Genomic DNA, 27,468 nt, shown 5'->3' on the forward strand with positions numbered 1-27,468 from the left:
ACTCAACAGATGCTACCTGGCTTGCTGAGTATCTGCAGTGCTTTTTGTTTTTCTCATAAGATACGAGAATCTACATTCGGCGAGCACATCTTTCTTGCAGAGATGAACAATGAATATAATTTTTTCTAATATCCATTCATGGGATGTGGGCATCACTAGCTAGGCCAGCATTTATTGCCTATCCCTAAATGCCCATGAGAAGGCGGTGGTGAGCTGTCTTCTTGAATCGCTGTGGTCCATGTGGTGTAGGTACACCCACAGTGCTGTTAGGAAGAGTGTTTCAGGATTTGGACCCAGCAACAGTGAAGGAATGGCAATGTAGTTCCAAGTCAGGATGGTGAGCGGCTTGGAGGGGAACTTCCAGGTAGTGGTGTTCCCATGTGTCTGCTGCCCTTGTCCTTCTAGATGGTAGTGGTCGTGGGTTTACAAGGTGCTATCTGAGGAGCCTTGGTGAGTTCCTGCAGTGCATTTTGTAGGTGGTACACACTGCTGCCACTGTGTGTCAGTGGTGGAGGGAGTGAATGTTTGTGGATGGGGTGCCAATCAAGCGGGTTGCTTTGTTCTGGGTGGCATTCTTGAGTTAGGTTGGAGCTGCACTCCTGGCAAGTGAACAGTATTCCATCACACTCCTGACTTGCCCCTTGTAGATGGTGGACAGGTTCTGGGGAGTCAGGAGGTGAGTTACTCACCACAGGATTTCTAGCCTCTGACCTGCTCTTGTATTTATAATGGCTAGTCCCAGTTCAATATCTGCTCAATGGTAACCCCCAGGGTGTTGATAGTGGGGGTTTCAGCAATGGTAATGCCATTGAATGTCATGGGGCGATGGTTAGATTTTCTCTTGTTGGAGATGGTCATTGCCTGGCACCTGTGTGGCACGAGTGTTACTTGCCACTTGTCAGCCCAAGCCTGGATATTGTCCAGGTCTTACTGCATTTGGACAAGGACTGCTTCAGTATCTGAGGAGCCACAAATGGTGCTGAACATTGTACAATCACCAGCAAACATTCCCATTTCCGACCTTATGATGGAAGGAAGGTCAACTGATGAAGCAGCTGAAGATGGTTGGGCCTAGGACATCATTCAATCCCATGTAATCTACCAAAACGTGTTCAACCACACAGAAATCTCAACATTAGCAAGGAGTCAAATAAACTAGCCAACCCAATGGTCAACCTGCTCCAAACATTATGATACAAAGTCTGACAAGATCGCTCTTGAATGCTTATCTGGAATGAAACCAGCACGACATAAAAAAATTGCAATGAAGACAAATTTACCAAACAGCCATGAAGATTATAATATTCACATATTCTTTTTGAAGGAGATGGAGAGTAAAATTTAATCCACATAACAAGCAAAGATATTAACTACAAGATTCCTTCTCTGATTTGACTTTTACCCATCCAAACAGGCACAGGAAAAGAAAGTTAGTATAAGTAGTAGTTCCTAGAGTGGGTACAGAAAAATTTTCCACGGCAATATTTGTTAAAAATTTTGTTCACAGGATCTGGGTGTTGCTGGCTAAGCCAGCATTTATTGCCCATCCCTAACTGCCCTCAAGAAGGTGGCAGTGAAGCTACCTTCTTGAATTACTGCAGTCCATATGGTATAGGTACACCCACAGTGCGGTAGGGAGGGAGTTCCAAGATTTTGACCCAGTGACAGTGAAGGAATGGCAATATAGTTCCAAGTCTGGATGGTGTGAGACTTGGAGGGGAACCTGTGGGTGGTGGCCCTCCCATGCATCTGCTGCCCTTGGCCTTCTAGGTGTTAAGAGCTTGTGAGTTTGGAAGATGCTGTCAAAAGGAGCCTTGGTGAGTTGCAGCTGTGCATCTTGTAGATGGTACACACTGCTGCCACTGTGCGTCAATGGCAGAGGGCGTGAATATTTAAGGTGGCGGTTGGCATGCCAATCAAGTGGACTGCTTTGTCCTGGATGGGTCGAGCTTATTGAGTGGTTTTGAAGCTGTGCTCAGCCAGTCAAGTGGTGAGTATTCCATCACACTCCTGACTTGTGCTTTGTAAATGGTGGACAGGCTTTGTGTAGTCATGTTATCTACTTTGACTTCCAGAAGGCCTTTGACAAGGTGCCAGACAGGAGCCCATGGTGTTAGAGGCAAGGTACTAGCATGGATAGAAAATTGGCTGTCTGGCAGGAGGCAGAGAGTGGGGATAAGGGGGTCCTTCTCAGGATGGCGGCTGGTGACTAGTGGAGTTCCACAAGGGTCAGTGTTGGGACCACAACTTTTCACTTTATACATTAATGATCTAGATGATGGAACTGAGGGCATCCTGGCTAAGTTTGCAGATGATACAAAGATAGGTGGAGGGACAGGGAGTATTGAGAAGATAGGGAGGCTGCAGAAGGATTTGGACAGAAGAATGGGCAAAGAAGTGGCAGATGGAATATAATGTGGGGAAGTGTGAGGTCATGCACGTTGGTAGGAAGAATAGAGGCATAGACTATTTTCTAAATGGGGAGAACATTCAGAAATCTGGAGTGCAAAGGGACTTGGGAGTCCTGGTCCAGGATTCTCTTAAGGTTAACTTGCAGGTTGAGTCAGTAGTTAGGAAGGCAAATGCAATGTTGGCATTTATTTCGAGAGGACTAGAATATAAAAGCAGGGATGTGCGGCTGATGCTTTATAAGACTCTGGTCAGACCACATTTAGAATATTGTGAGCAATTTTGGGCCCCGTATCTCAGGAAGGATGTGCTGGCCCTGGAGAGGGTCCAGAGGAGGTTCACAAGAACGATCCCAGGAATGAAAGGCTTAACATATGAGGAAAATTTGAGGGCTCTGGGTCTATACTCGATGGAGTTTAGAAGGATAAGGGGGAATCTGATTGAAACTTACAGAATACTGAAAGGCCTGGATAGAGTGGACGTGGGGAAGATGTTTCCATTAGTAGGAGAGACTAGGACCTGAGGGCACAGCCTCAGAGTAAAGGGAAGACCTTTTAGAACAGAGATGAGGAGAAACTTCTTTAGCCAGAGTGTGATGAATCTATGGAATTCATTGGCACAGAAGGCTGTGAAGGCCAGGTCATTGAGTGTATTTAAAACCGAGATAGATAGGTTCTTGATTGGTAAGGGGCTCAAAGGTTACGGGGAGAAGGCAGGAGAATGGGGTTGAGGAACTTATCAGCCATGATTGAATGGCGGAGCAGACTCGATGGGCCGAATGGCCTAATTTCTGCTCCTATGTCTTATGGTCAAATGGTCTTATAGTCAGCAGGTGAGTTACTCGCCACAGAATTCCCAAACTCTGAATTGCTCTTGCAGCCACAGTATTTATATGGCTGGTCCAGTTCAGTTTCTGGTCAATGGTAACCACCAGAATATTGATAGTGAGGGATTCAGCAATGGCAATACCATTGAATGTCAATGGGATGTGACTAGATTCTCTCCTGTTGAGATGCTCATTGCCTGGCAATTGTGTGGGCGAACATTACTTGCCACTTATCGGCCCAAGTCTAAATAACATCCAGATCTTGCTGCATATGGACAAGGGCTGCTCCACTATCAAAGGATTCGTGAATGGTGTTGAACATTGTGCAATCATCAGTAAACGTCCTTATTTTTGATCTTATGATGGAGGGAAAGTGATTGAGGCAGCAGCCAAAAATAATTGGGCCTAGGACACTACATGAGGAACTCCTGCAGTGGTGCCCTGGGACTGAGATGATTCACGTCCAACAACCACAACAATCTTCCTTTGTGCTAGGTATGACTCCAACCAATGGAGAGTTTCCCCCTGATTCTTACTGACTCCAGGGTTGCTCGGGCTCCTTGATTCCACATTCGGTAAAATGCTACCTTGACATCAACGGCAGTCATCTCACCTCACCTCTTGAGTTCAGCTCTTTCGTCCATATTTGGACCAAGGCTGCAATGAGGTCAGGAACTGAGTGGCCCTGGCGGAACCCTAACTGAACATCAGTGAGCAGGTTATTGCTGAGTAACTGCCACTTGATTGCACTGTCAACGACCCCTTTCACCACTTTGCTGATGATCAATTGTAGACTGAAAAGAGCAATATTTGGATGTGTCCTGCTTTTTGCAGACAGGACATATCTGGGCAAGTTTCCATATTGTCAAGTAGATGCCAGTGCTGGAGCTGTACTGGAACAACTTGGCTAAGGGCACAGCTAGTTCTGGATCACAAGCCTTCACCACTATTGCCCATAGCCTTTGCAGTATCCAGTGCCTTCAGCCCTTTCTTGATATCATATGGAGTGTATCGGATTAGCTGAAGATTGGCACGTGATGCTGGGAACCTCAGGAGGAGGCGGAGATCGATCATGCACTCAGAACTTCTGGCTGATAATGATTGCAAATGCTTCAGCCTTGTCTTCTGCACAGATGTGCCTGGCTCCCCCATCAATGAGGATGTGGATATTTGTGGAGCCTCCTTCTCCTCCTGTTAAGTTATTTAATTGTCCAGCAACTTTCACAACTGGATGTGGCAGGACTGCAGAGCTTGGATCTGATCCACTGATTGTGGGATAACTTATCTTGGCCTATTGCATGCTGCTTACACTGTTTGGCACGGAAGTGGCCCTACGTTGTAGCTTCACCAGGTTGACCCCTCATTGTTAGGTATGCCTGGTGCTGCTCCTGGCATGCCCTCCTCACTCTGCATTGAACCGGGGTGGTCCCCTGGCTTGATGGTAATGGTAGAGTGGGGGAATACACCAGGCCACGAGATTACATATTGTGGTTGTATACAATTCTGCTGCTGCAGATGGCCCAAAACACCTCATAGATGCCACAGTTTTGAATTGCTAGATCTGACTGAAATCTATCCCTTTTAGCACAGTGGTAGCGCCACACAATACGATGGAGGGTATCCTCAATGTGAAGAGGGGACTGCATCTGCACAAGGACTGTGTGTGGCAGTCAATCCTGTCAATCCTATCATGGATCGGTGCATCTGTGAGACAGATTGGCGAGGACAAGGTCAAGTAGGTTTTCCCCTCTTGTTGGTTTCCTGACCAACCACCGCAGACCCAGTATGGCAGCTATGTCATTTAGGACTTGGTCAGCTTGATCAATAGTAGTGCTCTTGGTGATGGACATTGAAGTCCTGACCCAGAGTATATTCTGTGCCCTTGTCACCTTCAGTGCTTTTTTTTCCCTGCAGTGGGACAGGACATATCCAGGGATGGTGATGGTGGTGTCTGGGGCATTGCCTGTAAGGTATGAATCCATGAGAAAGACTATGACAGGCTGTTGCTTGACTCATCAGTGGGGACCACCCTCCCAATTTTGGCACAAGCCCCCAGATGTTCGCAAAGAGGACTTTGCAGAGTAGGCAGGGCTAGGTTTGCTGTCGTCATTTCTGCTGCTGAGGTCAATGCTGGGTGGTCCATTCAGTGTCTTTCCTGTTAGACTTCATAGTGGTTTTATACACAGTGGCTTGCTAGGCCATTTCAGAAGACAGTCAAGAGTCAACCATGTTGCTGTGGGTCTGGAGTTACATGTAGGCTAAATCAGATAATAGCAGATTTCCTTCCTTAAAAGACATCGGTGAACCAAATGGTTCACAAAAATCAACAACAATTTCATGGTCACCATTACTGGTGACGAGCTTTCAATTCCAGATTTATTAACTCAATTCAAATTCCACCAGCTGCTGTGGTGGGGTTTAAATCCATGTCCCCAGAACATTAGCCTGGGTCTCTGGATTACGAGTCCAGTGACATTACCACTACACCACTGTCTTCCTAAGTATATTTCCGGTCAAGGTATATTTCCAACAAGAAAGGAGGCACTGCTAGACCTAAAGCAAAACTGAAGTGTTGGAAAAGCCCAGCAGGTCTGGCAGCATCTGTGGAGAGAGAAACAGTTAACGTTTTTGAGTCCAATATGACTCTTCTTCAGAACTGATAGACCTGTTCTGAGGTCGACCAAGTGGAAGTAGGAGAACATTTAGGGGACAGTGATCATTGTGTCATAAGGTTTAGGTTGGCTATGGAAAAGGAGAAGGAACAATCTAGTAAGTAAAATTAACTGGGGGAACGCCAACTTCAGTAGGGTAAGAATGGATCTGCGCCGAATAAATCGGAATCAAAGATTATTGGGCAAATCTGTAACTGAACAATGAGCTGCTTTTAAAGAACAGATAGTTCGGGCACAGTCAAGATATATTCCTACGAAGTGCAAAAGTAGGGCATATAAATCTAGAGCTCCCAGGATGACAAAAGAGATAGAAATTAAGGTGAAGGAGAAAAACTGCACTTATGACAGACGTCAAGTGGATAATACAATTGAGACCCAAGGAGGAATATGAAAGGTTCGGGGGGAAATGAAAAAGCAAATAGGAGAAGCAAAGAGAGAGTATGAAAAGAGACTGGCAGCTAACATAAAAGGGAATCCCAAAGTCTTCTATAGGCATATAAGTTTTTTAAAAACTGGTAAAAAGGGGAGTAGGGCAGATTAGGGACCAAAAAGATTTACGCATGGAGATAGGGGACATAGCTGAGGTATTAAATAAATACTTTGTATCTGTCTTTACCAAAGCACAGTAAAGGAGGTAGTTCAGACATTTGAAGGGTTTAAAGTTTATACGGCAGAGGTATTGGATAGGCTGTCTGTAACTTAAAGTTGATAAAACACTAACACTGGATGGGATAGATCCAACAATACTGAGGAAAGAGTGGAAATTGCAAAGACACTGGCCATAATTTTCCAGTCTTTCTTAGGACTCAGGGGTGGTATCAGAGAGCTGAAGAATTGCAAATGTTACACCCTTGTTCAAAACAGGACATAAAGATAAGCCCAGCAACTATAGGACAATCAGGTTAACCTCGGTGGTGGGAAAGCTTCCAGAAGGAATAATTTTGAGACAAAATTGATAGTCACCTGGGCAAATTCAGGTTAAGGAAAGCCAGCACAGATTTGTTAAGGACAAATGTTTTTTGATGGGGTTACAGAGGGGGCTGATGAGGGTAATGCTGTTGACACAGTGTACATGAACTTCCAAAAGTGATTTGACAAAGTAGCTTGTTAGCAGATTTGTTAGCAAAGTTACAGCTCATGGAATAAAAGGGACAGTAGCAATATGAATACAAAATTGGCTGAGTGACAGGAAACAGTAGCAGTTAATGGGTGTTTTTCCAGGTTGGAGGAAGGTTTACAGTGGAGCTCCCCAGGGGTCAGTTTTGGGAATCTTGCTCTTCCTGATATACATTAGTGACTTAGGCCTTGGTGTACAGAGCACAATTTCAAAATTTGCAGATGATACCAAATTTGGAAACATTGTGAACTGTGAGGATTGTGTAGAATGTCAAAGGACATAAACAGGTTGGTAGAATGGGTGGGCCAAGTGGCAGATGAAGCTCAATGTAGAGAAATGTGAATCGATTCATTTTGGTAGGAAGAATGTGGAGACACAATATAAAAGAAGGGGTACAATTCTAAATGGGTGCAGGAGCAGGGGGGCCTGGGTTTTTATGTGCATAAGTCATCGAAGGTGGCATCGAAGAGGGCGATTAATAAATCATGCGGCATCCTAGGCTTTATTAATAGGGGCACATAGTGCAAAAGCAAGGAAGTTATGTTAAACTTGTATAAAACACTGGTTCAGCCTCAACTGGAGTATTACGTTCAGTTCTGGGCGCCACATTTCTGGAAAGATGAAAGGCATTAGAGCGAGTGCAGATAGGATTCACTCAGCTTCAGTTACGTAGATAAATTGGAGAAGCTGGGACTGTTTTCCTTGGAGAAGATAAAGTTGAGAGATTTGACAGAGGTATCCAAAATCATGAAGGGTCTGGACATGGTTGATAGGAAAAAATATTCCTATATTGGAAGAATCGAGAACAAGAGGGCACAGATGGAAGGTAATGTGAAGACTCACTTTAAGATAAGTTCAACTGAGTAGTGGTCATGATATTTGTCCAAGCAATGTGTGGCTAGCATGGGGGAATAAATTCTAGGGAAGGGTTCCCTAGGAAAGGTGGTTATATGAGGGGCTGGCTGGATGCAAGCAGCCACGGAAGTTCTCATATAAATAAAGTTTGTTTTGTTTGATTAAGAAGCCTCCCAGAGTGTGTTTCTACAGGTAACTGGCAAAAGAAAGCAATGGAGACATGAGGAGAAACTTTTTTCACACAGCGAGTGGTTGGGATCTAGAATGCATTGCCTAAGAATGTGGCGGAGACAAGGTCATCAAGAAATTCAAGAGAGAACTGGATTATCTGAAAAGGAAAAACGTGCAGGGAAGAAGGTGTGGGAATGGCACTAGGTAAAATGTCCCTTCAGAGAGCCAGTGCAACAATTCTATGATATTGCGAACAGGAGGGTGGTCACTTAAAAAAAAAAGCACAGGCAAGGTGCTAACTAACACTTCCATTAGAAGTTATGGCACAGGAAAGCAAACCAAAACCAACCTCTCCAACAAAACATATAACTTCCGATAATAATAATAATGCATGATAAACATTACTGGCAAGATGGCATATAGGAAAGATATGAGTGAGTAAATTCAACACGTTTGCAGTAAACCTCAAAGAGCACCAATGGGACACCAATTTACTGAATCAATATTACATAGAAAAAAATCTGGTGAATCAATAAAAAGTAAATTTCACCCAGTCAAACGTAAATCAGCATTTCCATTGCTACAGATAGCACACATGGTGCTGCCACATCACTTAAATCCAATTTCCATAAACATCTCAGCGAAATGCCAGAAATGAACAAAAAAAACTTTTGATTGACACCTCAGAGAACAACTGTAGCCAAAAGTCGAGCGTTAATAAGTGGTTTTAATTGATTGACATGACAAGAAAAGTATTACCAGTATTGATCAGAATGAAGAACAACCCTGAAGACAGCAGATTATCTACTATCCTTGCATATTCACTTCAGTCAATATGAACCCAAAGCCAAGGGTGCACTGGTCAACCATATAAAAACGTAGCTCTGTTTTGCAATGGGGAGAGGTTGCAATCCAAGGCCTTTCAGCCACAGTGCACCTAGGGGCTGGGAATTGTACAGACCCCCTCGGGCTGTATGACTCACAGTGAATGTAGCCGGTGAATATTACATGTATCACAATTGCACTGAAGCACCTCAGGGTGCAACATGATTTACACAGAAAACCTAAATACCATTGCACTGTCTGTTATGACCATTATCAAATGTCTGTAATGTTCCTTCATTGTATTGATGCACCTCAGGGTGCGACACGATCTAAGTGGAAAACTTGATTATGACTGCACATTTGCGATGGCCATTTTGAAAGGTTTTTTTTCAGATATTATGAATAAAGTATATTTTTGCAAAAAAAAAATTATTCTGATTTGCTGCTCTGAAAAAAGATAGATGAACAAGCCTTCTAATGTTAGCAAGGAGTCACAAAACACAGAACAAACAGGCAAGACCACCATCCAACATTTAAATAAATCAGGTTATCAGCACAGCCTCCAAAGGTTCCTGACAAAAACGTGAGTAACGTGATCACGTACCACTTCCTTCATAAGGCAACCACTTCAGCCACAATAATTAAGGGCACACTTTCAAGCAATCTCATTTAGCAATTAGATACTTAATGACCCAGTGAAAGAAAAGCTGGAAAGGATTATTCTCAGATAAAGCATTCTGTATCTCACCAGTTAGAATGAATGTATCTGAGACAAGCAACCCATGTGTCAGAACTGTAATCAAAGCATGGGGCATGGGCATGTTTTTAATCACTTTACCAGGTTCCAAATGGGTTTATTGTTTTCCAATTCAAATGTGCAAAGAAGCGATCTGATTTTGTCTTTTACAAAAATTCAGACCTATTCATGCATAGTTCATTTCGTCCATGAAAGTTAAATCATTACCCTGAGTCTCTGGATTACTAGCCCAGCGACAATACCACGCCATCGCCTCCCCCTAAGTAAGTGATGGTAATGAGAGGCACTAAACAAAATACAAAAAGAGAAATAAATAATTAAACAAATTGTTAAATAATTAGCTAATTAAAATACATTAAGGATGGCAGGGCAGGTGATATGTTGCGATTGCAGAATGTGGGAGCTTCTGGGTGTCAGTGTGATCTAGGGCAAAAAACATCTGCAGTAAGTGTCTGCGGCTTGAGAAGCTTCGGTTCAGAGTCATTGAGCAGGAAGTTGAGTGGCAGACACCGCAACGCATCAGGGAGGGGGAAAGTTACCTGGATACTTTATTCTATAAGTCAATCATCATCTTAAGATAGGGTCTTCTGATTTGTTTAGTGGTGAGGGACAGGAGGGTGTGGCTACAAGTGAGGCAGGTAAGGGGACCCAGTAGGCAGGAGTGCAGGAGCCTCAGCCCTCACAATTGTCCAACAGGCTTGAGGTTCTTTCAACTAGTTTGGATGAGAGCAGGGGCTGCAGGGTGGATAGGCAAAATGACCACAGCACTATGGTCAATTGTAAGGGTGGGGGGGGGTAATAAATAGGAATGGAGTGGTAGTATGGGATAGTATAGTCAGGGGGATAGATACTGTTCTCTGCAGTCAAGAGCACGAGTCCAGATGACTGTGTGCCTGCCCAGTGCTAGGGTTCAGGACGTCTGCTCAGGGCTGGAGAGGAACATGCAGTGGGAGGGGGAAGGTCCAGTTGTCATGGTCCACGTAGGTACCAATGACACAGATAGAAAGAAAGAACTAGGAAAGAGGTTCTGCTAAGGGAATATGAGCAGCTGGGGCTAAATTAAACAGAATATCAAGGGCATTAATCTCAGGATTATTACCCGAGCCACAAGCAAATTGGCCTAGGATAAATAAGATTAGAGATGAACATGTGGCTCAAAGAACGGTGTGGGAGAAATGGATTTCAGTTCATGGGGCACTGGCACCAGTACTGGGGAAAGTTGGAGCTGTGCAGCCAGGACAGTCTACAGCTGAACCATGCTGGGGTCACTATTCTGACAAATCATATAACTAGGGCATCATTGACAGCTTTCAATTAAATATTGGGAGAAGGGGTCATGTGAGAGAAGATACAGAGCAGGGCAGCAATTTGGGTAATGAGTACCAGAGTGTGACAGGAAGGGACAGAACATACAATCGCAAGAGTACACCAGCAGATAAGACCAGAGATTGCAAAAATTGTTTAAAAAAAAGAGTTCAAGGCCCTGTATCTGAATGCACACAGCATTTGTAACAAAAGGGATGAATTGTTAGCACAGATAAAGATAAATATATATGACCTGACAGGTATTATAGAGATGTGGTTGAAAGATGACCATGGCTGAGACCTGAATGTTGAAAGAGTGTTTGACATATCGGAATGACAAGAAGCTAGGAAAAGATGGCAGGGTAGCTCTGTTAATTAAGGATGACATTAGTTCAGTACTGAGAACTATGTAGAGTCAGTTTGGGTAGAGATAAAAATTGTAATGGTAAGAGGTCACTTCTGGGAGTAGTTTATAGGTCTCCTAACAGTAGTTACACAGTAGGCCAGAGTATATAGGAAGGAATAAATGTGGTATGTAGGAAAGGTACCACAATAATCATGGATGACTTTAATCTACATGTAGATTGGGCAAATCAAATTGGCGAAGGAGCCTGGAAAACGAGTTCATATAAAGTTTTTGGGACAATTTCTTAGAGCAGTATATTCTAGAGCCAATCAGGGAACAGGCTATCCTAGACCTGGTAATGTGCAACGAGTCAGGAGTAACCTCATGGTAAAGGAGATTCCAGGTGATAGCAATCACAACATGATAGAATTTCATGCTCAGTTTGAAAGAGAGAAGTGTGGGTCCGTGAGTCGTGTTTTAAACCTAAAAAGGTAACAATGAGGGTATGAAGGTGAACTGGAAAACTAAGTTAAAATGTAGGACATTAGAATTGCGGTGACAGACTTTAAAGGAAATATTTATTAACTCTCAGCAAAGATTTATCCCAGTGAAAAAAAGGTTCTTTGAGAAAGATGCATCATCTGTGATTTAAAAAGGAAGTTAAGGATAGTGTTAAATTGAAAGAAACACTGTACGAATCTGCAAAGGTTACTGGTAGTTCAAAGGATTAAACAGATTTTAAGAACCAGCAAAGAATGACTAAAAAGATAATAAAGGGGCAGAAGGAAGAGTATAAGACAAAGGCAGGACTGAATGGCCTCCACCCTAGGGTCTTAAAAGTGGTGACACTGATAGCAGATGCATTGGTTATAATCTCCCAAAATTCCTTAGATTCTAAAACAGTCCTAGTAGATTGGAAAATAGGTAACATAACACCTTTATTCGAGAAAGGTGGGAGGCACAAAGCAAGAAACTATAGACTACTTCACCTAATATCTATCATAGTGAAAGTGCTAGAATCCATTACTAAAGAGGTTATAGCAGGATACTTGGAAAAATCACAATGTGATCAGGCAGAGCCAACATGGCTTTATGAAAGGGAAATAGTGTTTAACTAATCTATTAAAGTTTTTTTGATGAAGTAATATTCAACATGGATAAACAGAAACTTGTAGATGTGATGTACTTGGATTTCCAAAAGGCCATTTGATAAGGTGCCACATCAAAGGTTACTACACAATCTAAGGTCACATGGTGTGGGGCGTAACATATTAGCATGGCTAAAAGATTGATTAGCTAACAGGAAACAGACAGTAGAGATAAATGGGGCTTTTTTTGGATTGGCAAGCTAGTGGAGTGCCACAGGGATCCGGGTCCTCAAATGTTTACAATCCATATCAATGACTTGGATGAAGGGACCAAACGTATGGTAGTTAAGTTTACCGATGACACCAAGATAGGGAGGAAAGCAAGTTGTCAAGAGGGGGTAGGGTTTGCAAATGGGCAAAAAATTGGCAGAGTACATCATGGGTAAATGTGAACTTCTCCATTTTGACAGGAAGAACAAAATGGCATACTATTTAAATGGAGAAAGATTACAGAACTCGGTGGTATGGAAGGATCTGGATGTCCTCGTACAAGAATCAAAAAGTTAGAATCACCAAGTGATTAGGAAGGCAAATGGAATGTTGGTATTTATTGCAAGAGGAATGGATTATTAAAGTAGGGAAGTTTTACTGCAGCTGTACAGGGCCTTGGTGAGACATCTGGAGTACTGCATACAGTTTTGAAAAAAATTTTTGAAAAAAAAATAACTGCTTTAGCAGTTCAGAGAAGGTTCGCTTGGCTCATTCTTGAGATGAAGGGCTTATCTTATGAAGTATGAAGAAAGGTTCAATAGGTTGGGCCTATACCCATTGGAGTTTAGAAAAAATGAGAGGTCTGAAGGGGGCTTGATGGCATGGATACCTGGAGGATGTTTCCTATTATGAGGGAAGACTAAAACTAGGGGACATAGTTTAAGAATAAGAGGTCTCCCTTTTAAGACAGGTGAAGATGATTTTTTTTTCTCTCAGAGGGTTGTTAGTCTGTGGAATTCTCTTCCCCAGAAAGTAGTGGAGGCAGGGTCATCAAAGTTATTCAAGGCTGAGTTAGATAAATTTTTGGTCGGCAAGGTAGTCAAGAATTATGATGATTTGGGGGGGGGGGGGGGGGAAGAAGAAGAGAGAGAGAGAGAAAGAGAGAGAGAGAGAGAGAGAGAGAGAGAGAGAGAGAGAGAGAGAGAGAGAGAACACACCAGATCAGCCATGATCTTATTGAATGAGGCTCCAAGGGCCAAACAGCCTACTCCTGCTCCTTAGTCCTATCTCCCTATGACCTGTCGAATAACATAAATATGATCTTCTCTTTCAGCAGCTGCCAACAGTGATGTTACCAAAGGATTCAGAGGATAAAAGCTTACGGTGTTAGGGAATTTTACACAGCTGGGGCTTAGGAAGGTGAGCAGATTAAAGTGTAGAACAGTAAATGCATTCTTCTACATGCATACTTCATTTTAGCAAAGAAGGTTAAGTTCTCGGGACTGACTCTCACAAAAAAAAAAATGAGCTCCTATCTCCGTCACTCAATCCCAATCGTTTCACCAGGTTCCAGAAAGGATTTTTCTTCATTTTAATGGAATGAGAACAAGAACAAACCAGCAACAGGAAAATCTCACAGGGGAGTGTAAGGACTAAAACACAAGGTGACAGGTCCAGCTTTGGTTCAGAGGGCATAAGAAGAACATGATTTTGAGAAAAGGTTCTAGAAAATCAGCGTTCAAGACATTACAAATGATTTCTCTCCCACTGCAATAAGCAATCTTCTCCAAAACAGCTACTCTCTGCCTCCTCAAAGCAAGTCTCTCTTCCAACGAGTCTTTCTTCCAAAAGATTAAAGCAATTCCAACCGAGTCCAACTCAAGGAGTCAGGCCCAAGTTCCTGAAGTTTTTAAAGTGACAGATAGTTGCAAATTTTAACACAAATAATAGAGCATTACAACCCATTTGCAAGTCAATTAGGAGTTGTTGTTTCAACTTTTATTGCAGAAAATTCTTCATAAAAATTATTTTTGAACAACCCGTGCATGAAAATAACGGTTGAAATTGAAAGCCACTATACATTTAAAGTTCAATTCTCTTTGTTTCAATTCTAGCTTTACAGAAAGGAGATGAAAGAAACTGTAAAACCTGCCAATACAACACTCTTGCCAAACCACAGCATCATCCACGCCATGTAATCTAAGTAACTAATTATATACCACCCACAATAGCGGAAAAGCATAAACTTTGCAAAGCTAACCATGATCCAAATTCGATACAATAAGTATAAATATGGCACTTCAAAAGGTTGAGACAAATTTTCCTACCTAATTGGGTACTGCATGAATCAAGTGACCAACCAACACGAACCACATGGGGATCGGGCTCAGTCGGAGGGAGGTGTTTAACTGAAATCTCTTCATGAATCTACAAAAAATAAACACAAGTAGTTTTTTTTTTTAAAAACAATACTGCCACAGACATCGGCACTAAAATGCAAGTACAGCAAGTAATTAGAAAAGCTAATAGAATGTTATCATTTATTGCGAGGGGAATTGAATACAAAAGTAGGGAGATTATGCTTCAGTTGTACAGGGCACTAGTGAGACCACATTTGGAGTACTGTGTACAGTGTTGGTCACCTTACTTAAGGATGTAAATGCGTTGGAAGCAGTTCAGAGAAGGTTTACCTGACTAACCTGGAATGGGTGGCTTGTCTTATAAGGAAAGGTTAGACAGGCTAGGCTGGTATCCGCTGGAGTTTAGAAGAGTAAGGGCCACTTGATTGAAACATATAAGATCCTGAGGAGTCTTGACAGGGTGCATGTGGAGATGATGTTCCCTCTTGTGGAAGAACCTTGAACTAGGGGTCACTGTGTAAAAATAAGGGCTCGCCCATTTAAAACAGATGGTGTAATTTTTTCACTCGGAGGGCTGTGTGTTTGAAACTCTCTTCCTGAAAAGGTAGTGGAGGCAGAGTCTTTGAATATTTTTACGGCAGAGATGGATAGATTCTTGGTAAGCACTGGGGCTGATAGGTTATCGGTGGTAGGTGGGATGCAGATTTCAGGTTACAATCAGATCACCACAATCTTATAAAACGGCGGAGCAGCCTCGAGGGACTGAATGGCCTAGTCCTGCTCCTTGTTTGTATGTTCGTATAACAAGCATTAGATCCTAAGTTCTACTTGAAGTCCAAGTGAGATAATGAGACTCTGAGAAGGGCCTGAATTCAGTAGACAATATGAATGTTAAAACTTTTGTTTCTATAGTTCAGCTGTCTAAATAAAATAATCAAAGGACATTAGATGCTTTTGCAAAATTGTTTTACTATACATCCCCTAGCAAGAAAATTGATTCTTTTCACCTGTCACCTGAATATACTTAGTCCTGCTTGGAGTATGGGTCCACAGTTGCCAATCAATCACTTTCCACCTATCTCAACCAGGGATCTATTACTTCAGCAGGAGACTGAATGGGGTGCATCAGACTATTCAACTGCAGGGCCATCACAGCCACTGCTCTCACAAATCTGAAACAAAAGCACTTTCAGCCAGGATCACTGGATAATAAATGGAAATGGGCACCCTAATCAAAATTCTACCTTTAACATCAGAGTTGCTTAGGTCAACTACAGTGCCTCAGCCGAGATCAACTAAGCAGAAAACAGTGATTGAACCTTTAGCATTCCCGGTCTGAATGGCTCAGCCAGTCACTGAATCATGACGTTTGACCCAGGTCACAAATAGGGAGAATCTCATCGACTATATTTTCAAGAGGTCATGGTTCCTGACAATGTCCATGACTCTCCTTATACACTATAAGCATCTTGCAAGCAGAAAGATCCAAATGGTCCATAATACTAGTTAATGTATAGTAAGCTATAAAACGCCAGATCACCCCACAACCATCTGTACTCAGGAGAAGAGAAACCAAGTTTATTCAACTTGATCATATAATTTTACCTATTAAGTCCTGGTATAATTCTGGTGAATCTGCAATTTACCCCCTCAGAGGGTAACTTCTTTCCCAAGGTTTGGTGTCCAACACTGAAAGTTGCTCTCCAGATGGGGACTAATCAAAGCTCTGTACAACTCAAGAGTTCCTCACTTTGAAGTGAATGTTTAGGGTGGTAGATGGGGTCCCAGTCAAGTAGGCTGCTTTGAGCTGAATGACGTTGAGTTTCAAGTGTTGTTAGAACTGTACTCAACAAAACGAGAGTAGCATATTCTTTCCCTGATGCTGGTAGAAAGGCTTTGGGGAGTCAGGTGGTGAGTCACTTGCTGCATAATTACCCAGCCTCTGACCTGCTATTGTAGCCACATTATTTATATGGCTGGTCCTGTTAAGTACCTGATCAATGCTAGCCTCGGGACATCGATGGTAGGTAATGCCATTGAATGCCATGGGGACTTGGGTAGACTCTCTCTTATTGGAGATGGTCATTGTATGGCACTTAAGTGGCAAGTAACATTTGTGCCACACATCAGCCAAAGCTGGAATGCTGTTCAGGTCTTGTTGCATGCAGGCATAGACTGCTTCATTATTGAAGGAGCCGCAAATGGAGATCATCAAACATCCCAACTTCTGACCTTAAAATGGAGGGGAAGTCATTGATGTAACAGTTGAAGGTGAGTGGCCTTGGTCACTGCAGTGAGGAACCTGTGTGGTGATATCCCGCAGAAGTGATGGTTGGACTCCACAACCAACATTCCTCTGTACTTAAGTATGACCTCTAGGCTGTGACTTAAGCCAAATGCTGCCTTAATATCAAGATAAGTCACTCTCACCTCACCTCTGAAATTCAGCTCTTTTGTCCATGTTTGGAGCAAGGCTATAATGAGCTCTGAAGTCCTATGGTCCTGGAGGGTCCCAAACTAAGCATCGGGTGACCAGGTTATTGGTAAGCCAGTGCATCTTGATAGCACCATTGATGGTGCCAATTTTGACAGTCTCCAATTTCCACCGCACTATTAGTGGAAACCATGCATTCAGTTGCCCAAGCACAAGTTCTGGAATTTCCTTTCTAAATCTTCACCCATACCTCCTGCTTTAAAACTCCTTAAAACCTCTCTCTTTGACTAAGTGTTTGGTCCCCTGTCCTACTATCTCTATGTGGCTTATGTCAAATTTTATCTGATAAAGCTCCTGTGAAAGCACCTTGGGGTATTTTAAAGACACTTTACTAAGTGACCTATTTGCTGAAAGAAAGTGCAAGACTGTCAAATTTGCAAATAGCAATCATTTAGCAGAAGAAACAGAGATTGCAGTTAAGAATTTGTGAAAGGATTGGATCATTCCTATAATCCGGTGATAGAAGCGGACACTTAATACTGAAAGCATTGGTTATTTTGTGAAGTGAGCACAACTCAGAACAAAATAAATGGAATAAAATTAACAGAAAGAGATTCAAAAAGGATCCACGAGTAAAAGTAGCTTCTTCACCGTCCATGTCTGAACAACCTGATGGAGTAATTGAAAAGACTAATACAAAGCATGGATGATAAACAAAACAATTCAACCAAAGATATGCTGAATATTGTACTGGTCAGAGATATAATTTAAACAGGATGAATCTTTGAAGCCTAGAGAACTTTTTAAGATTGAGAGCACTCAAAATTTTCTATAAAATATATTAAAAAGTTTGGAGAAGATGAGTCCAGAATATTACTTTAAACTAAGGCAGGCTAAGTTACAGTAAAGTCCTGCTGCTCACGGGGGTTACATTCCCATGAAGCCTCGCTAACGACGAAATCGTGAAGGAGAAACATGCTTTTGAACAGGACTCAATTGGATAGGTTCCAGCCTTGCAAGGGCAGCACTGATTTGGACAGTTACAGTACTCTACAAAAAGCTGTGTTCCTCTTCACTGAAGTTGCTGTGTGTACTCCACATTTTTGCTTTTTTTGTTTCCAATTTCCAGGACTGGCAGTTTTATTCGCAATCCATTTAAAAATCAGAGTCAATGAAAAAGAGAAAAACTCAGGGCCAACAAGGGGTAAAATAAATCCTGGAAAATTCATCTCCTATTTCTCTTTCCCCCCCCCCCCCCGGTCACTGAGACCAGCCAAGATGGTCACATGGATTAAGGATTATAAAGATTTATAAAGACACTTGCACTCTGTTTTATGTGATTTCTGTCCTCGACAGGAACTAGTCCAGTTCCCTCTGAAAGTATTTGGAGACTCAGCACCTACACCAGCCTGCATTATATTCACTACTCTCTGAGCCTCACTACTCTGAGAAAAGACAAATCATCTAATATCTACTCTCTCATAGTAAATTAATGGATCCCACCCTCAAGTTGTGCTCAAAAGGTGTACCTGTCAAAGAATCAGTGCAGAGATTCAGGCATTTCAAACGCGGATAAGTGAACATTGCCCACGCAATGGGCGACGTGGTGTACAAAGTACAAAGCGCAGGTAAGTGAAAACACAAACAAGAAAGTCACGAAAAGTGGGACTTTATTGTATATTAATGTAAAATCAGGTGCATCAGCTAGAGCATCTTTAGACAAAAGGCAACATTCTATATTCTGCCAGTAATTGATCCAAACTTTCAGAGAGGTCAAAGTGCAGTTGGCAATTAGGCAAAGAGTTAAAGCACACAAGGATGGGCTGCATTTGACAATAACTCTTCGCGTACTTGGCTTTTTTGCTGCACTTCCTCACTCAAGCCTCACAAACACATTACAGGAGGCAGTAAAGTAAAAAAATCCCATGGTCAAAGTTCTCTGTAAATCTTCAGAGCAATTTGGAATGCAGCTGTTCTTCAAGTGCAATAAAGAAAGGTCATCCTTGATATATTTAAGGCTGAGATAGTTTCTTGGTCTCTCAGAGAATGAAGGGATATGGGCAGCAGGCGGCAAATTGAAGTTCAAGCCCAGGATCCGCCCTGATCATATTGAATGGCGGAACAAGCACAATAAGCCATATGGTCTACTCCTGCTCCTATTTCTTGTGTTATCATGTGAACTCAGTAAGAATTAGTAAGCTTACTTGGTTAAAGAAATAGATCCTAGCAGAGCACCAACTAATAAAGGGTTTAAACTTCCTGATGCATTATGTGAATCTGCCCTCTATAAGGAATTCAATGAAATTTTTTAACTTTAGTAGCAAAAACTGAATTCTCAGTGCTAGTGCAAAAAGTGTTTCCTTGGCTGAATACTACACTATGTCTCCGGCTGATGTGTATTTCTCCAGGTGATGTGGTGCGTCAAGTGTGTTAACGTAGTGGTGAGTCTGCTTGTCACCTCTTGCTTTCAGCTCTCACCGCTGGCTAGCAGTACAACTATCGTGCATAAGGCTCTTCCACCACTACATAGCCTCTTCATCCGCAAGCCCAATGTGGTGCCCGTCTGCAATGACACATGTAAACCAGGTACTTTGCAGTCCCAGGCTAAACTATAGGGGACTCAGAAGAGGCCTGGCCCCCACACAGAGCATACAGGCTGACGGGTACATGGTTATGCTCTGGTGCCCGCAACCCAGATCTCCAGCTATGGGTAAATAGTCTCACTGCCTTGTGGGTGTCAAAGGAGAAAAGAAGGATAAGGAAGTAAACCCTGACAGAAAATCCACAGTGAAGTCCCATAGACAGTAATCTGTCATCTAGCAGTCAGCTTTGCAGCAACTCCTGCAGCAGAGCTGGTAACAAACAGTACTGGTTTTATCCTTTCCTTCGGACAATCGTAGCAATGCCCAAAGTTTGGGGGGGGCGGGGGGGTGGCGTGTGTGGAGAAAAGAGGTTCCTGCTGCTTCGACAACTCAGGGTTTCCATACTATTTGCCCAAACCTGTACCCTGGAGAGGAAACTCTGGCTTCGTAGTTTACATAGGCACAAGGTGGGTAGAGACGAGTGTCAGGGCAAGTGTGGGTGCCTACCCAGCTTGGCCAACATGCATAGGGCACCAGGGAATCAGCATGATGAACTAAAACGGACAGAGGTTGCTGGAGCTATGCTGTTGCCATGGGCTCTGTGACGAACAGCTACTTCCAAACCAAGCTGTGTCACAAAGCGTCCTGGAGACATTCGAGATCAAGCCACTGGCACCAGCTAGATCTTATCATCACCAGAAGTACCACCGTCAACAGTGTCCTCATCACTCAGTTATCACATCGCTGACTGACACTGACCACTCCCTGGGATATAAAATGGGCAGGCTTCAGCAAAGGAAACTGTACCACTCCAAGAAGAAATGTCATCCTTGGATCAACACTTGCCATGCCACTAACGCAGAAAGGACCCTGGAGTTTCTCAACATCCTTGATCAGGTCCTTTCAGACAACAATGCCCAAAGCCAGAGTGCAGGGTCAAAGTGGGATCATCTGCGCAACACCATCTATAGTTCTGCACTCACTGCATAATTTGAGGCTTACTGGACTGAAATGGAGCCAGTTACTGCAACCAAGAGGAGAGCCCTCATGAACCACAAGCAAGGCCCCATCAAACAAAATCTAGATGCTCTCAGAGCTCCCAGAACCAAGTCTTAGCAGTCTGCTCAGCAGTGCACCAATCAATGCTAGTTGAAACTCTGCAATCACGTACAATTTGCTGCTGAATCTGGGGATGCAAGAGTGATATATGAAGGAATCAAGAAAGCAACAGGCCTAGAAGCAACCAAATGAGACCCCTTGAAGACAAAGACAGGGATGATCATCACTGAACCTAGCAAGCAGATGGAAAGGTGTGTGGAGCACTAGCTTGAACTCTACACAACGGAGAAGGTTGTCCCTGAAGAAGCTCTCAGTGCCATTCCAGACTTTCCTGTCATGGTGGAGCTGGACAGCAAAACCTACCACCATAGGGCTCAACAAGACCACTGGTAAAGCCCCAGGAAATGACTGCATTCCACCTGAGATCATCAAAAGTGGAAAGTCAATGCTGCTGCAGCACCTCCATGAACTTCTGTGCCTCAAGACATGCACAATGCAAATATAGTCACTTTGCACAAAAACAAGGGGGTTCGCAGTGACTGCAACAATTACCAAGGCATCTCCTTGTTAAATATCGTGGGGAAAGTCTTTGTTCACATTGGTCACACTAGACTGCAGACCCTAGCATCACGTATCTACCCTGAGACTCAGTGTGGTTTCGGAGCTGGCATGATTTTCTCACTTCAGCAGTTACAGGAGAAGTGCCACGAACAGACCACTCTACATTGCCTTCATAGACCTCATCAACACTTCAATCTCATCTGCAGAGACAGGGTCTTTAAACTGCTGCAGAAAATAGGCTGCCTGTCATTTCTTCCTTCCACGAGAAGATGTACAATTTTGTCAGTTACAACGTAGCAACATATTTCAAGGTCAGCAGTGGGCTAAAGCAGGGCTATATCCTGGTGCCAACTCTTTGTCATATTTTTCTCTATGCTGCCAGTGTACGCTTTCAGCAACTCAAATGATGGTGTCTGCCTGCATGCCAGAGCTGGCAGCGAGCTGTTCAACTCAGCAAGACTACACACCAAGACCAAAGTGCGTAGTTTCCTAGTCCTTGTTTGCTGATGACATCACGCTGGCATCCCATACTGAAGTTCTCTTGCAACAGTTGCAGTTCTCCTGGGTCTGCAAGGAGTTTGGACTGACAATCAGCATCAGAAAGACCAAAGTTAAGGAGCAGGACTTAGAGACCCCACCTTCCATCAATATCGACAACCTCTGGTTGGTCCTCTGGAGGTCACTGCTTCACATATCTTGGATCAACAATTATTAGCAACCTGACCCTAAATGCTGAAATTAACACCAGGATTGCCAAGGCTGCTGCTGTCATGTCAAAATTGAGAAGTCAAGTGTGGGTCAACAGCAAACTAACCAAAAGTACAAAGCTCCATGTGTGCCAGGCTGGTGTTCTCAGCATCCTCCTTTACAGTAGTAAAGCATGGACAACTTACGTAAGCCAAGAAGAGTAGCCGAACAGCTTCCACCTCTGCTGCTCCAGACAAATACTGGACAGCTCCTGGCAAGGCAGAGTACCTATGTGGAAGCATGCCAGCATGCAAGGATCACCAGCATGTTTGCTCTCGAGTCAGTGGCAACACCGTTGGCTGGGTCATGAGCCAAATGGATGATGGCCATATCCTCAAAGACAGGCTCTTCTGGTGAGCTTGCTATCAGCACAAGGCCAACAGGTCGCCCAAGTCTGCAATATAAGGATGTCTGTAAGCGAGACCACAAGTTGATCGGGTTTGAAGTCGGTCATGGGAAATCCTTGCTGCTCACCAGACTATCCGGAGACAAACAGGAAAATGATGGAAAAAGCAGAGGAGAAAACAAACCACCAGATGGCAGAAAAGAGAGCCCACTGAAAAAAATCAGTCGACCCAGAACCAACATAATTCATCTGTGCTAGCTGCAGAAGGGTCTGCCACTCACAAATCAGCCTCTACAGCCACAGCAGATGATGATCAATCCAGAAGTGATATACGCTCTAGACAGTGTCCCTGGTCTCCCAAGACAGGCAGATGCCAGCATCACACTAGGGAAATGGTGTAAACTGGACACCAATGCAAAGAAGGGCAGATTTCAGGATACAATCTCGCTCTGTTTCACTTTGGAGTCCATTCAGGCTTTAATACCCGATTTACAGTCCACAAGTTTAGCATTGGTGCTCATTTGTACTGAATGCCAGGATTACCATGACTGCATTGCAAGGGATAGTCAGTCAGTCTTAGTTTCAACAGAGAAATTTCCTAATCATCTAGACAAGGATTTAAGTTGCAAGCTGAAAGAAGCGTCACTGAAGCAAGGAAATGCGGTTTAGTTACGAGTCTCAATAACCCACCTGTACAACATCTAGTAAAGGAATTGAGCAATGTAGAGAGCAAGGTTGTCCAGAAGAAAGCCTTCTTGTCAAACAGAGCAAAGAGATAAGCCTAGGACTTACAATCCCCAGGGTCGAGAAGTTTGGACTTCCAATGGGCAATTTCTCTGCGTCAGGAACGCTCCGAAAGTCTTGTCGGAGACTTTGGATGATTTCAACTAATTTACTAAAATAGGTGTCCAGGAAACGTTAGGGGGATTAAAATGAGTTTTAACTCCTGGGTAACTATACCCCCACCCGGCTACCCCTCCTGACTGTGCCCCCTCTCCCACCACCGACCCACCCTACCCCCTCACCCACCCACCTGCCCGCCACCCTTTCCCCTCATCCAATCACAAGTTACTTTATCTCAGTAACTTCTCAAAGTGGCTCTAAGGCCTTTAAACTTACCAGAATATGGCACCCAGTGCTGTAAAAATGGGGCATGGCTTGGCTTCCCCTGATGATCCTGCACTAAAACAGGCATGCTTCACATTTCTGAGAAGGTCCGGTTCAGACATCCCGGCAAGAAATGCGGAGCTGTGGTGCAAGGTAAGCAACTAGGAGCAGAGTGGAAATCCGATGGTGATTGCCACTCCTTGAAGGGTTCTGCCCAATATTTCTTTTTGCTCCTAAGATTTTGGGCATGTTCTTTAGGAAACTGAAAGAGGGCATGAGGAAATTTCCATTCCATGCAGGAGGTGAAAAAGCTACACCAGTCACTGTGGGTCTTGCAACAGAACCTTTGTAACCCTTTGTTCTCACAGCTTGCCTAGAAACCTCTTTCCAAGTACAACTACAAAAGGGACAAGTCAACTTAAGAATCCATTCATGATATCCTACCTTTGCTAAGGTGCGTTCATTTTTACATAACATATTGGCCAGATAAATGTGACGCTCGATCAGTATCAATGCTGTTTTGCTTTACATCTAGATGCAGAATACGTAATTTCACAACTGCTGTTGTGCTGTCCTGTCACTTGCAAACGTCAAGCTGTGCTTACCCCAATTGCACCTGCTCAATCAGACCAAAACAGAATTTACATATCCCCTCACACTGCCCTGCCACTGCCCTAAACAGAGCTTCAATCCCCATCAACAAGGTTTAACCACTTCCAGTTCTGAAGCATTGCCCATCTCCATCATCGAGGTCATCCCACTAAACCCCTGACTCATCTTCATTGCTGGCAGAGCCATGTCGCTTATATGCTTAAGACCACACTGACCAATACTGGGTCCCTGCCCCTGGAAGTGCAGATTTCAAAATCTTCCTTACAACCACTCCTTGGCCTTGCTCAACCCAATCACTGCAACCTCTTTCAGACCTTCTGCTCTTCAGATACAAGTCTTTCCTCTTAGCTCAGCAAAGCACCTTTCACACTAAATGCAAATTTCTTCCTAAAACTTTCCACCATGCTACATCTCTCCTGATCTGTTAAAGGCTCCTCAAAACCTATTCCTTTGATGTAACTTTGCCCGAGTCCCACTTTCCTGCTGAAAACCTATCACTACATCAAAGCTGCTTTGTTGTTCTCAGTAATGCTGAGAAAAATTGAGACATGTACTCTGCCTGTTGCGAACAGCCAAAAGAACATGCTGTTTGATATGAACCACCAGTCATTGCAATGCACAGCCTACATATCTGGCATCAGGCCAGCACTGAAATTCAGATACCACATGCATATTCAACCAGCCCATGCTTCAAAACTCAAAACAGCGTCCAACATTAGATGTGATTCCATGACTGGACTGGACAGCACTTACTGAACATTCATGAGTGTGCTAAGATTTCACACTAACAATCAATTTAAGATTATCAGCTGGGCTCACAACATGGCTCACTTAAGCTTGCTATAAGCTACATATATTCATATACAGAAAGAATATGCCCAGACTGTAGGCCTTTTTCAATTGAACAAAAAGGCATGGGGGAAACAACAGTTCCTTGGTGCATTCCCCATTGCAACACCTCGGCTAACCAGAGTCAACTTGCCTTTTCTTTAATTTAAACAAAAGCTTGGGAGATAATTGGTCCCTCGTGCATTTCCCATGGCAATTCCTCGACCAAAGTCCACTTGCTAAGCAATAAGTACTCTTTTCTCATGCAGTATAAATTGTTGTTCCCTTTGAAATTTAATTAAAATGGTATTCTTGTGTCTGTCCTGATGAATGAAAGATGAAAAGCCTCAACAGTATGCCTCTTTCTTCAGCAATACTCAAGTTCTGCACTATCAAGCGACTTTTTCTTCCAGCATATGAAAATCATTAAATTGTATGGGATTTTTTGCCTTCCTAGGAATAACATGGGGACTCAATTGACAAAGGTAAACCTTCAAGAAGATGCACTTAATGTGCAGAAAAATAAAACACCTGCAACTGTTCCTTTTACAGTCTGGCTACTGTACAGGGCAAGTTTAAAGTCAAGCCATCATAATGCAGAACAACAGGGACATTGCAGATGTAGTCCCAACATGCAATAGGGGTATGCATGACTTGACTCCAACCCTACAACCTCAAATTCCCAATTTCCATGGCACTGCTAGAGTCAGTGAGCAAAGAGCAGGTGAATTACCATTGGTGCAGGAAAGATGAATGGGTGCCCTTTAAGGATACTCTCAAGTACATCCTAGCAAGTGGTTCATGAGCAATACTGGCACAGGCGTAGCAGCAGCTCACTTGCCTAGCTACAGTTCCGTGGCCTTAAGAGACATGTACGGGGAGAAAAAGGTAAAGGGAAATTCCATGCCCTCAAAGAAAAATGTAAGTACCTTAACTTCAAAACAAACTTTCCCCTTGTTGACCCCATATGTTGCTCGTGCTCCTGACCACAGATATGCAAATCCTTCAATAGTCAAGGGGTAGCCACTCAAGCGGTCTCTAGCCACTTTAAAGTGCAGATCACAGTTATCTAGGATGGAAAACATGGAAAAATGTAAGACAGGGAAACAAGAACATAATCAAGTCAAACCAGTTCAGATTACCCTGAAAATAGTTTGTTACAAAAACATTGCTTAATACTTACAAGTGTCAATGATCACACATGATTCATCGAAGACTTCCTCATCATCCTCTGCAGGTGGCTGGGGAGATCTTGCTCTAAGGAAAAGCAAAATACTGTTGTTTAACTCATTAACCAGACAATGGCTCACAGGCAGAAACATTAATTTACCTTCATATCAAATCTCCAATGATTTTCTTTATGCATAAAGCTAAGTTTTTCTCAGTCAATAATTCAGCGAGCACCATTGATATTTTGCACCCAATACAGTTTCAAGCAGACATCAATTACAGCAGATATAATGGAAAATACAGCTCCTTTCCTACCAGTCTCTTCAACGTTAAGACTGTTGATTTAGTGTTGACTGCTGCCTCATCAGAAAACTTTTGTATTGTTTAGTCAAGTTAACGTGGACCAAACCAGCAATATGCTCACTTCCGCTGTAGCTCTTTCAGCTGAGTACCCTCGCTACACAAAGTGAGGTGCACATCAATAATGACACAGACACAATTGAATGTTCTACACTTTTTCTACCTTTGATCCTTGGACACATTCACCTCAGGAATTAGTTTATGTTCCTGTTATAAATCAGGCCACAGGTAACCTGATTAACAATTCACATACAATCAGCACAATAGATTGGGCATTGGTGTTATTCAAATTTTGTATTTTCTTCAGCACTTGTACCCCCACCTGAGAGTAAATGACTTCCTAGATTTATCTTACTTTCACCTCTAAGCTGTGAATAGCAACCACCTAAGACACCAAACAATATTTTTTGAAGTGTCTCAAGCAGCATAATGGCATTTGAAGGAGAAATAAGAACTTAAAGTACTAATCTTAAAATGTTTTTTCAATATTGTTGGCATAATTTTCACACCAATTGGATGACTGTTGCCACTGCCATCTAGATTTCCATTAAAATATAAAAGGTGAGTTTATATTATACCTTTCGAATGTTCTTCAATTACATTAAAGCAACTATGACTTCAACAATAAAGTGAAAGAGACAACATACAACCCAGATAATAGCTCCAGGCAAAAACTGAAAACTCCATCCACAACTCATGGAAAGGGTGGTCCTGGTGACAAGCTCAATCTTACGTACTTAAATCATTCAACAAAGGGGAGAAGCAGCATTAAATGTTACTCACCGACTGTAACTTCTGTCCTCTCTATATTCATAATATCCATGCCCTTGATCAGGGTATGGCCTCTTTCTGCTCAGCTGTATCTCCTGTTTGACCTCCATTTGATCCACACGCTCTTCTTTTACTTCGACTGGTTGAAATTCTGCGTAAGTAATGCACT

At 43.0% G+C, this 27,468-nt stretch overlaps 1 protein-coding gene across 2 annotated transcripts in view; it reads right to left on the bottom strand.

Annotated features, from left to right (window-relative positions):
* Positions 1 to 27,468, bottom strand: part of LOC121272531 (heterogeneous nuclear ribonucleoprotein U-like protein 1) — a 78,580-nt gene that overhangs the window by 25,062 nt on the left and 26,050 nt on the right. The window contains exons 3-6 of one of the 2 annotated variants that reach the window (XM_041179148.1): positions 27,312 to 27,450; positions 26,182 to 26,255; positions 25,928 to 26,067; positions 14,690 to 14,789 (exon numbers count right to left, since the gene is read on the bottom strand). In XM_041179148.1, coding sequence (XP_041035082.1) covers positions 14,690 to 14,789; positions 25,928 to 26,067; positions 26,182 to 26,255; positions 27,312 to 27,450 — 453 coding nt within the window. Of the gene's footprint in view, positions 1 to 14,689; positions 14,790 to 25,927; positions 26,068 to 26,181; positions 26,256 to 27,311; positions 27,467 to 27,468 lie in introns of both variants that reach the window. The other variant, XM_041179149.1, reaches the window with a different exon arrangement.

The sequence above is a fragment of the Carcharodon carcharias genome, chromosome 34 (genome assembly GCF_017639515.1).
Source record: "Carcharodon carcharias isolate sCarCar2 chromosome 34, sCarCar2.pri, whole genome shotgun sequence".
Lineage (NCBI taxonomy): Eukaryota > Metazoa > Chordata > Chondrichthyes > Lamniformes > Lamnidae > Carcharodon > Carcharodon carcharias.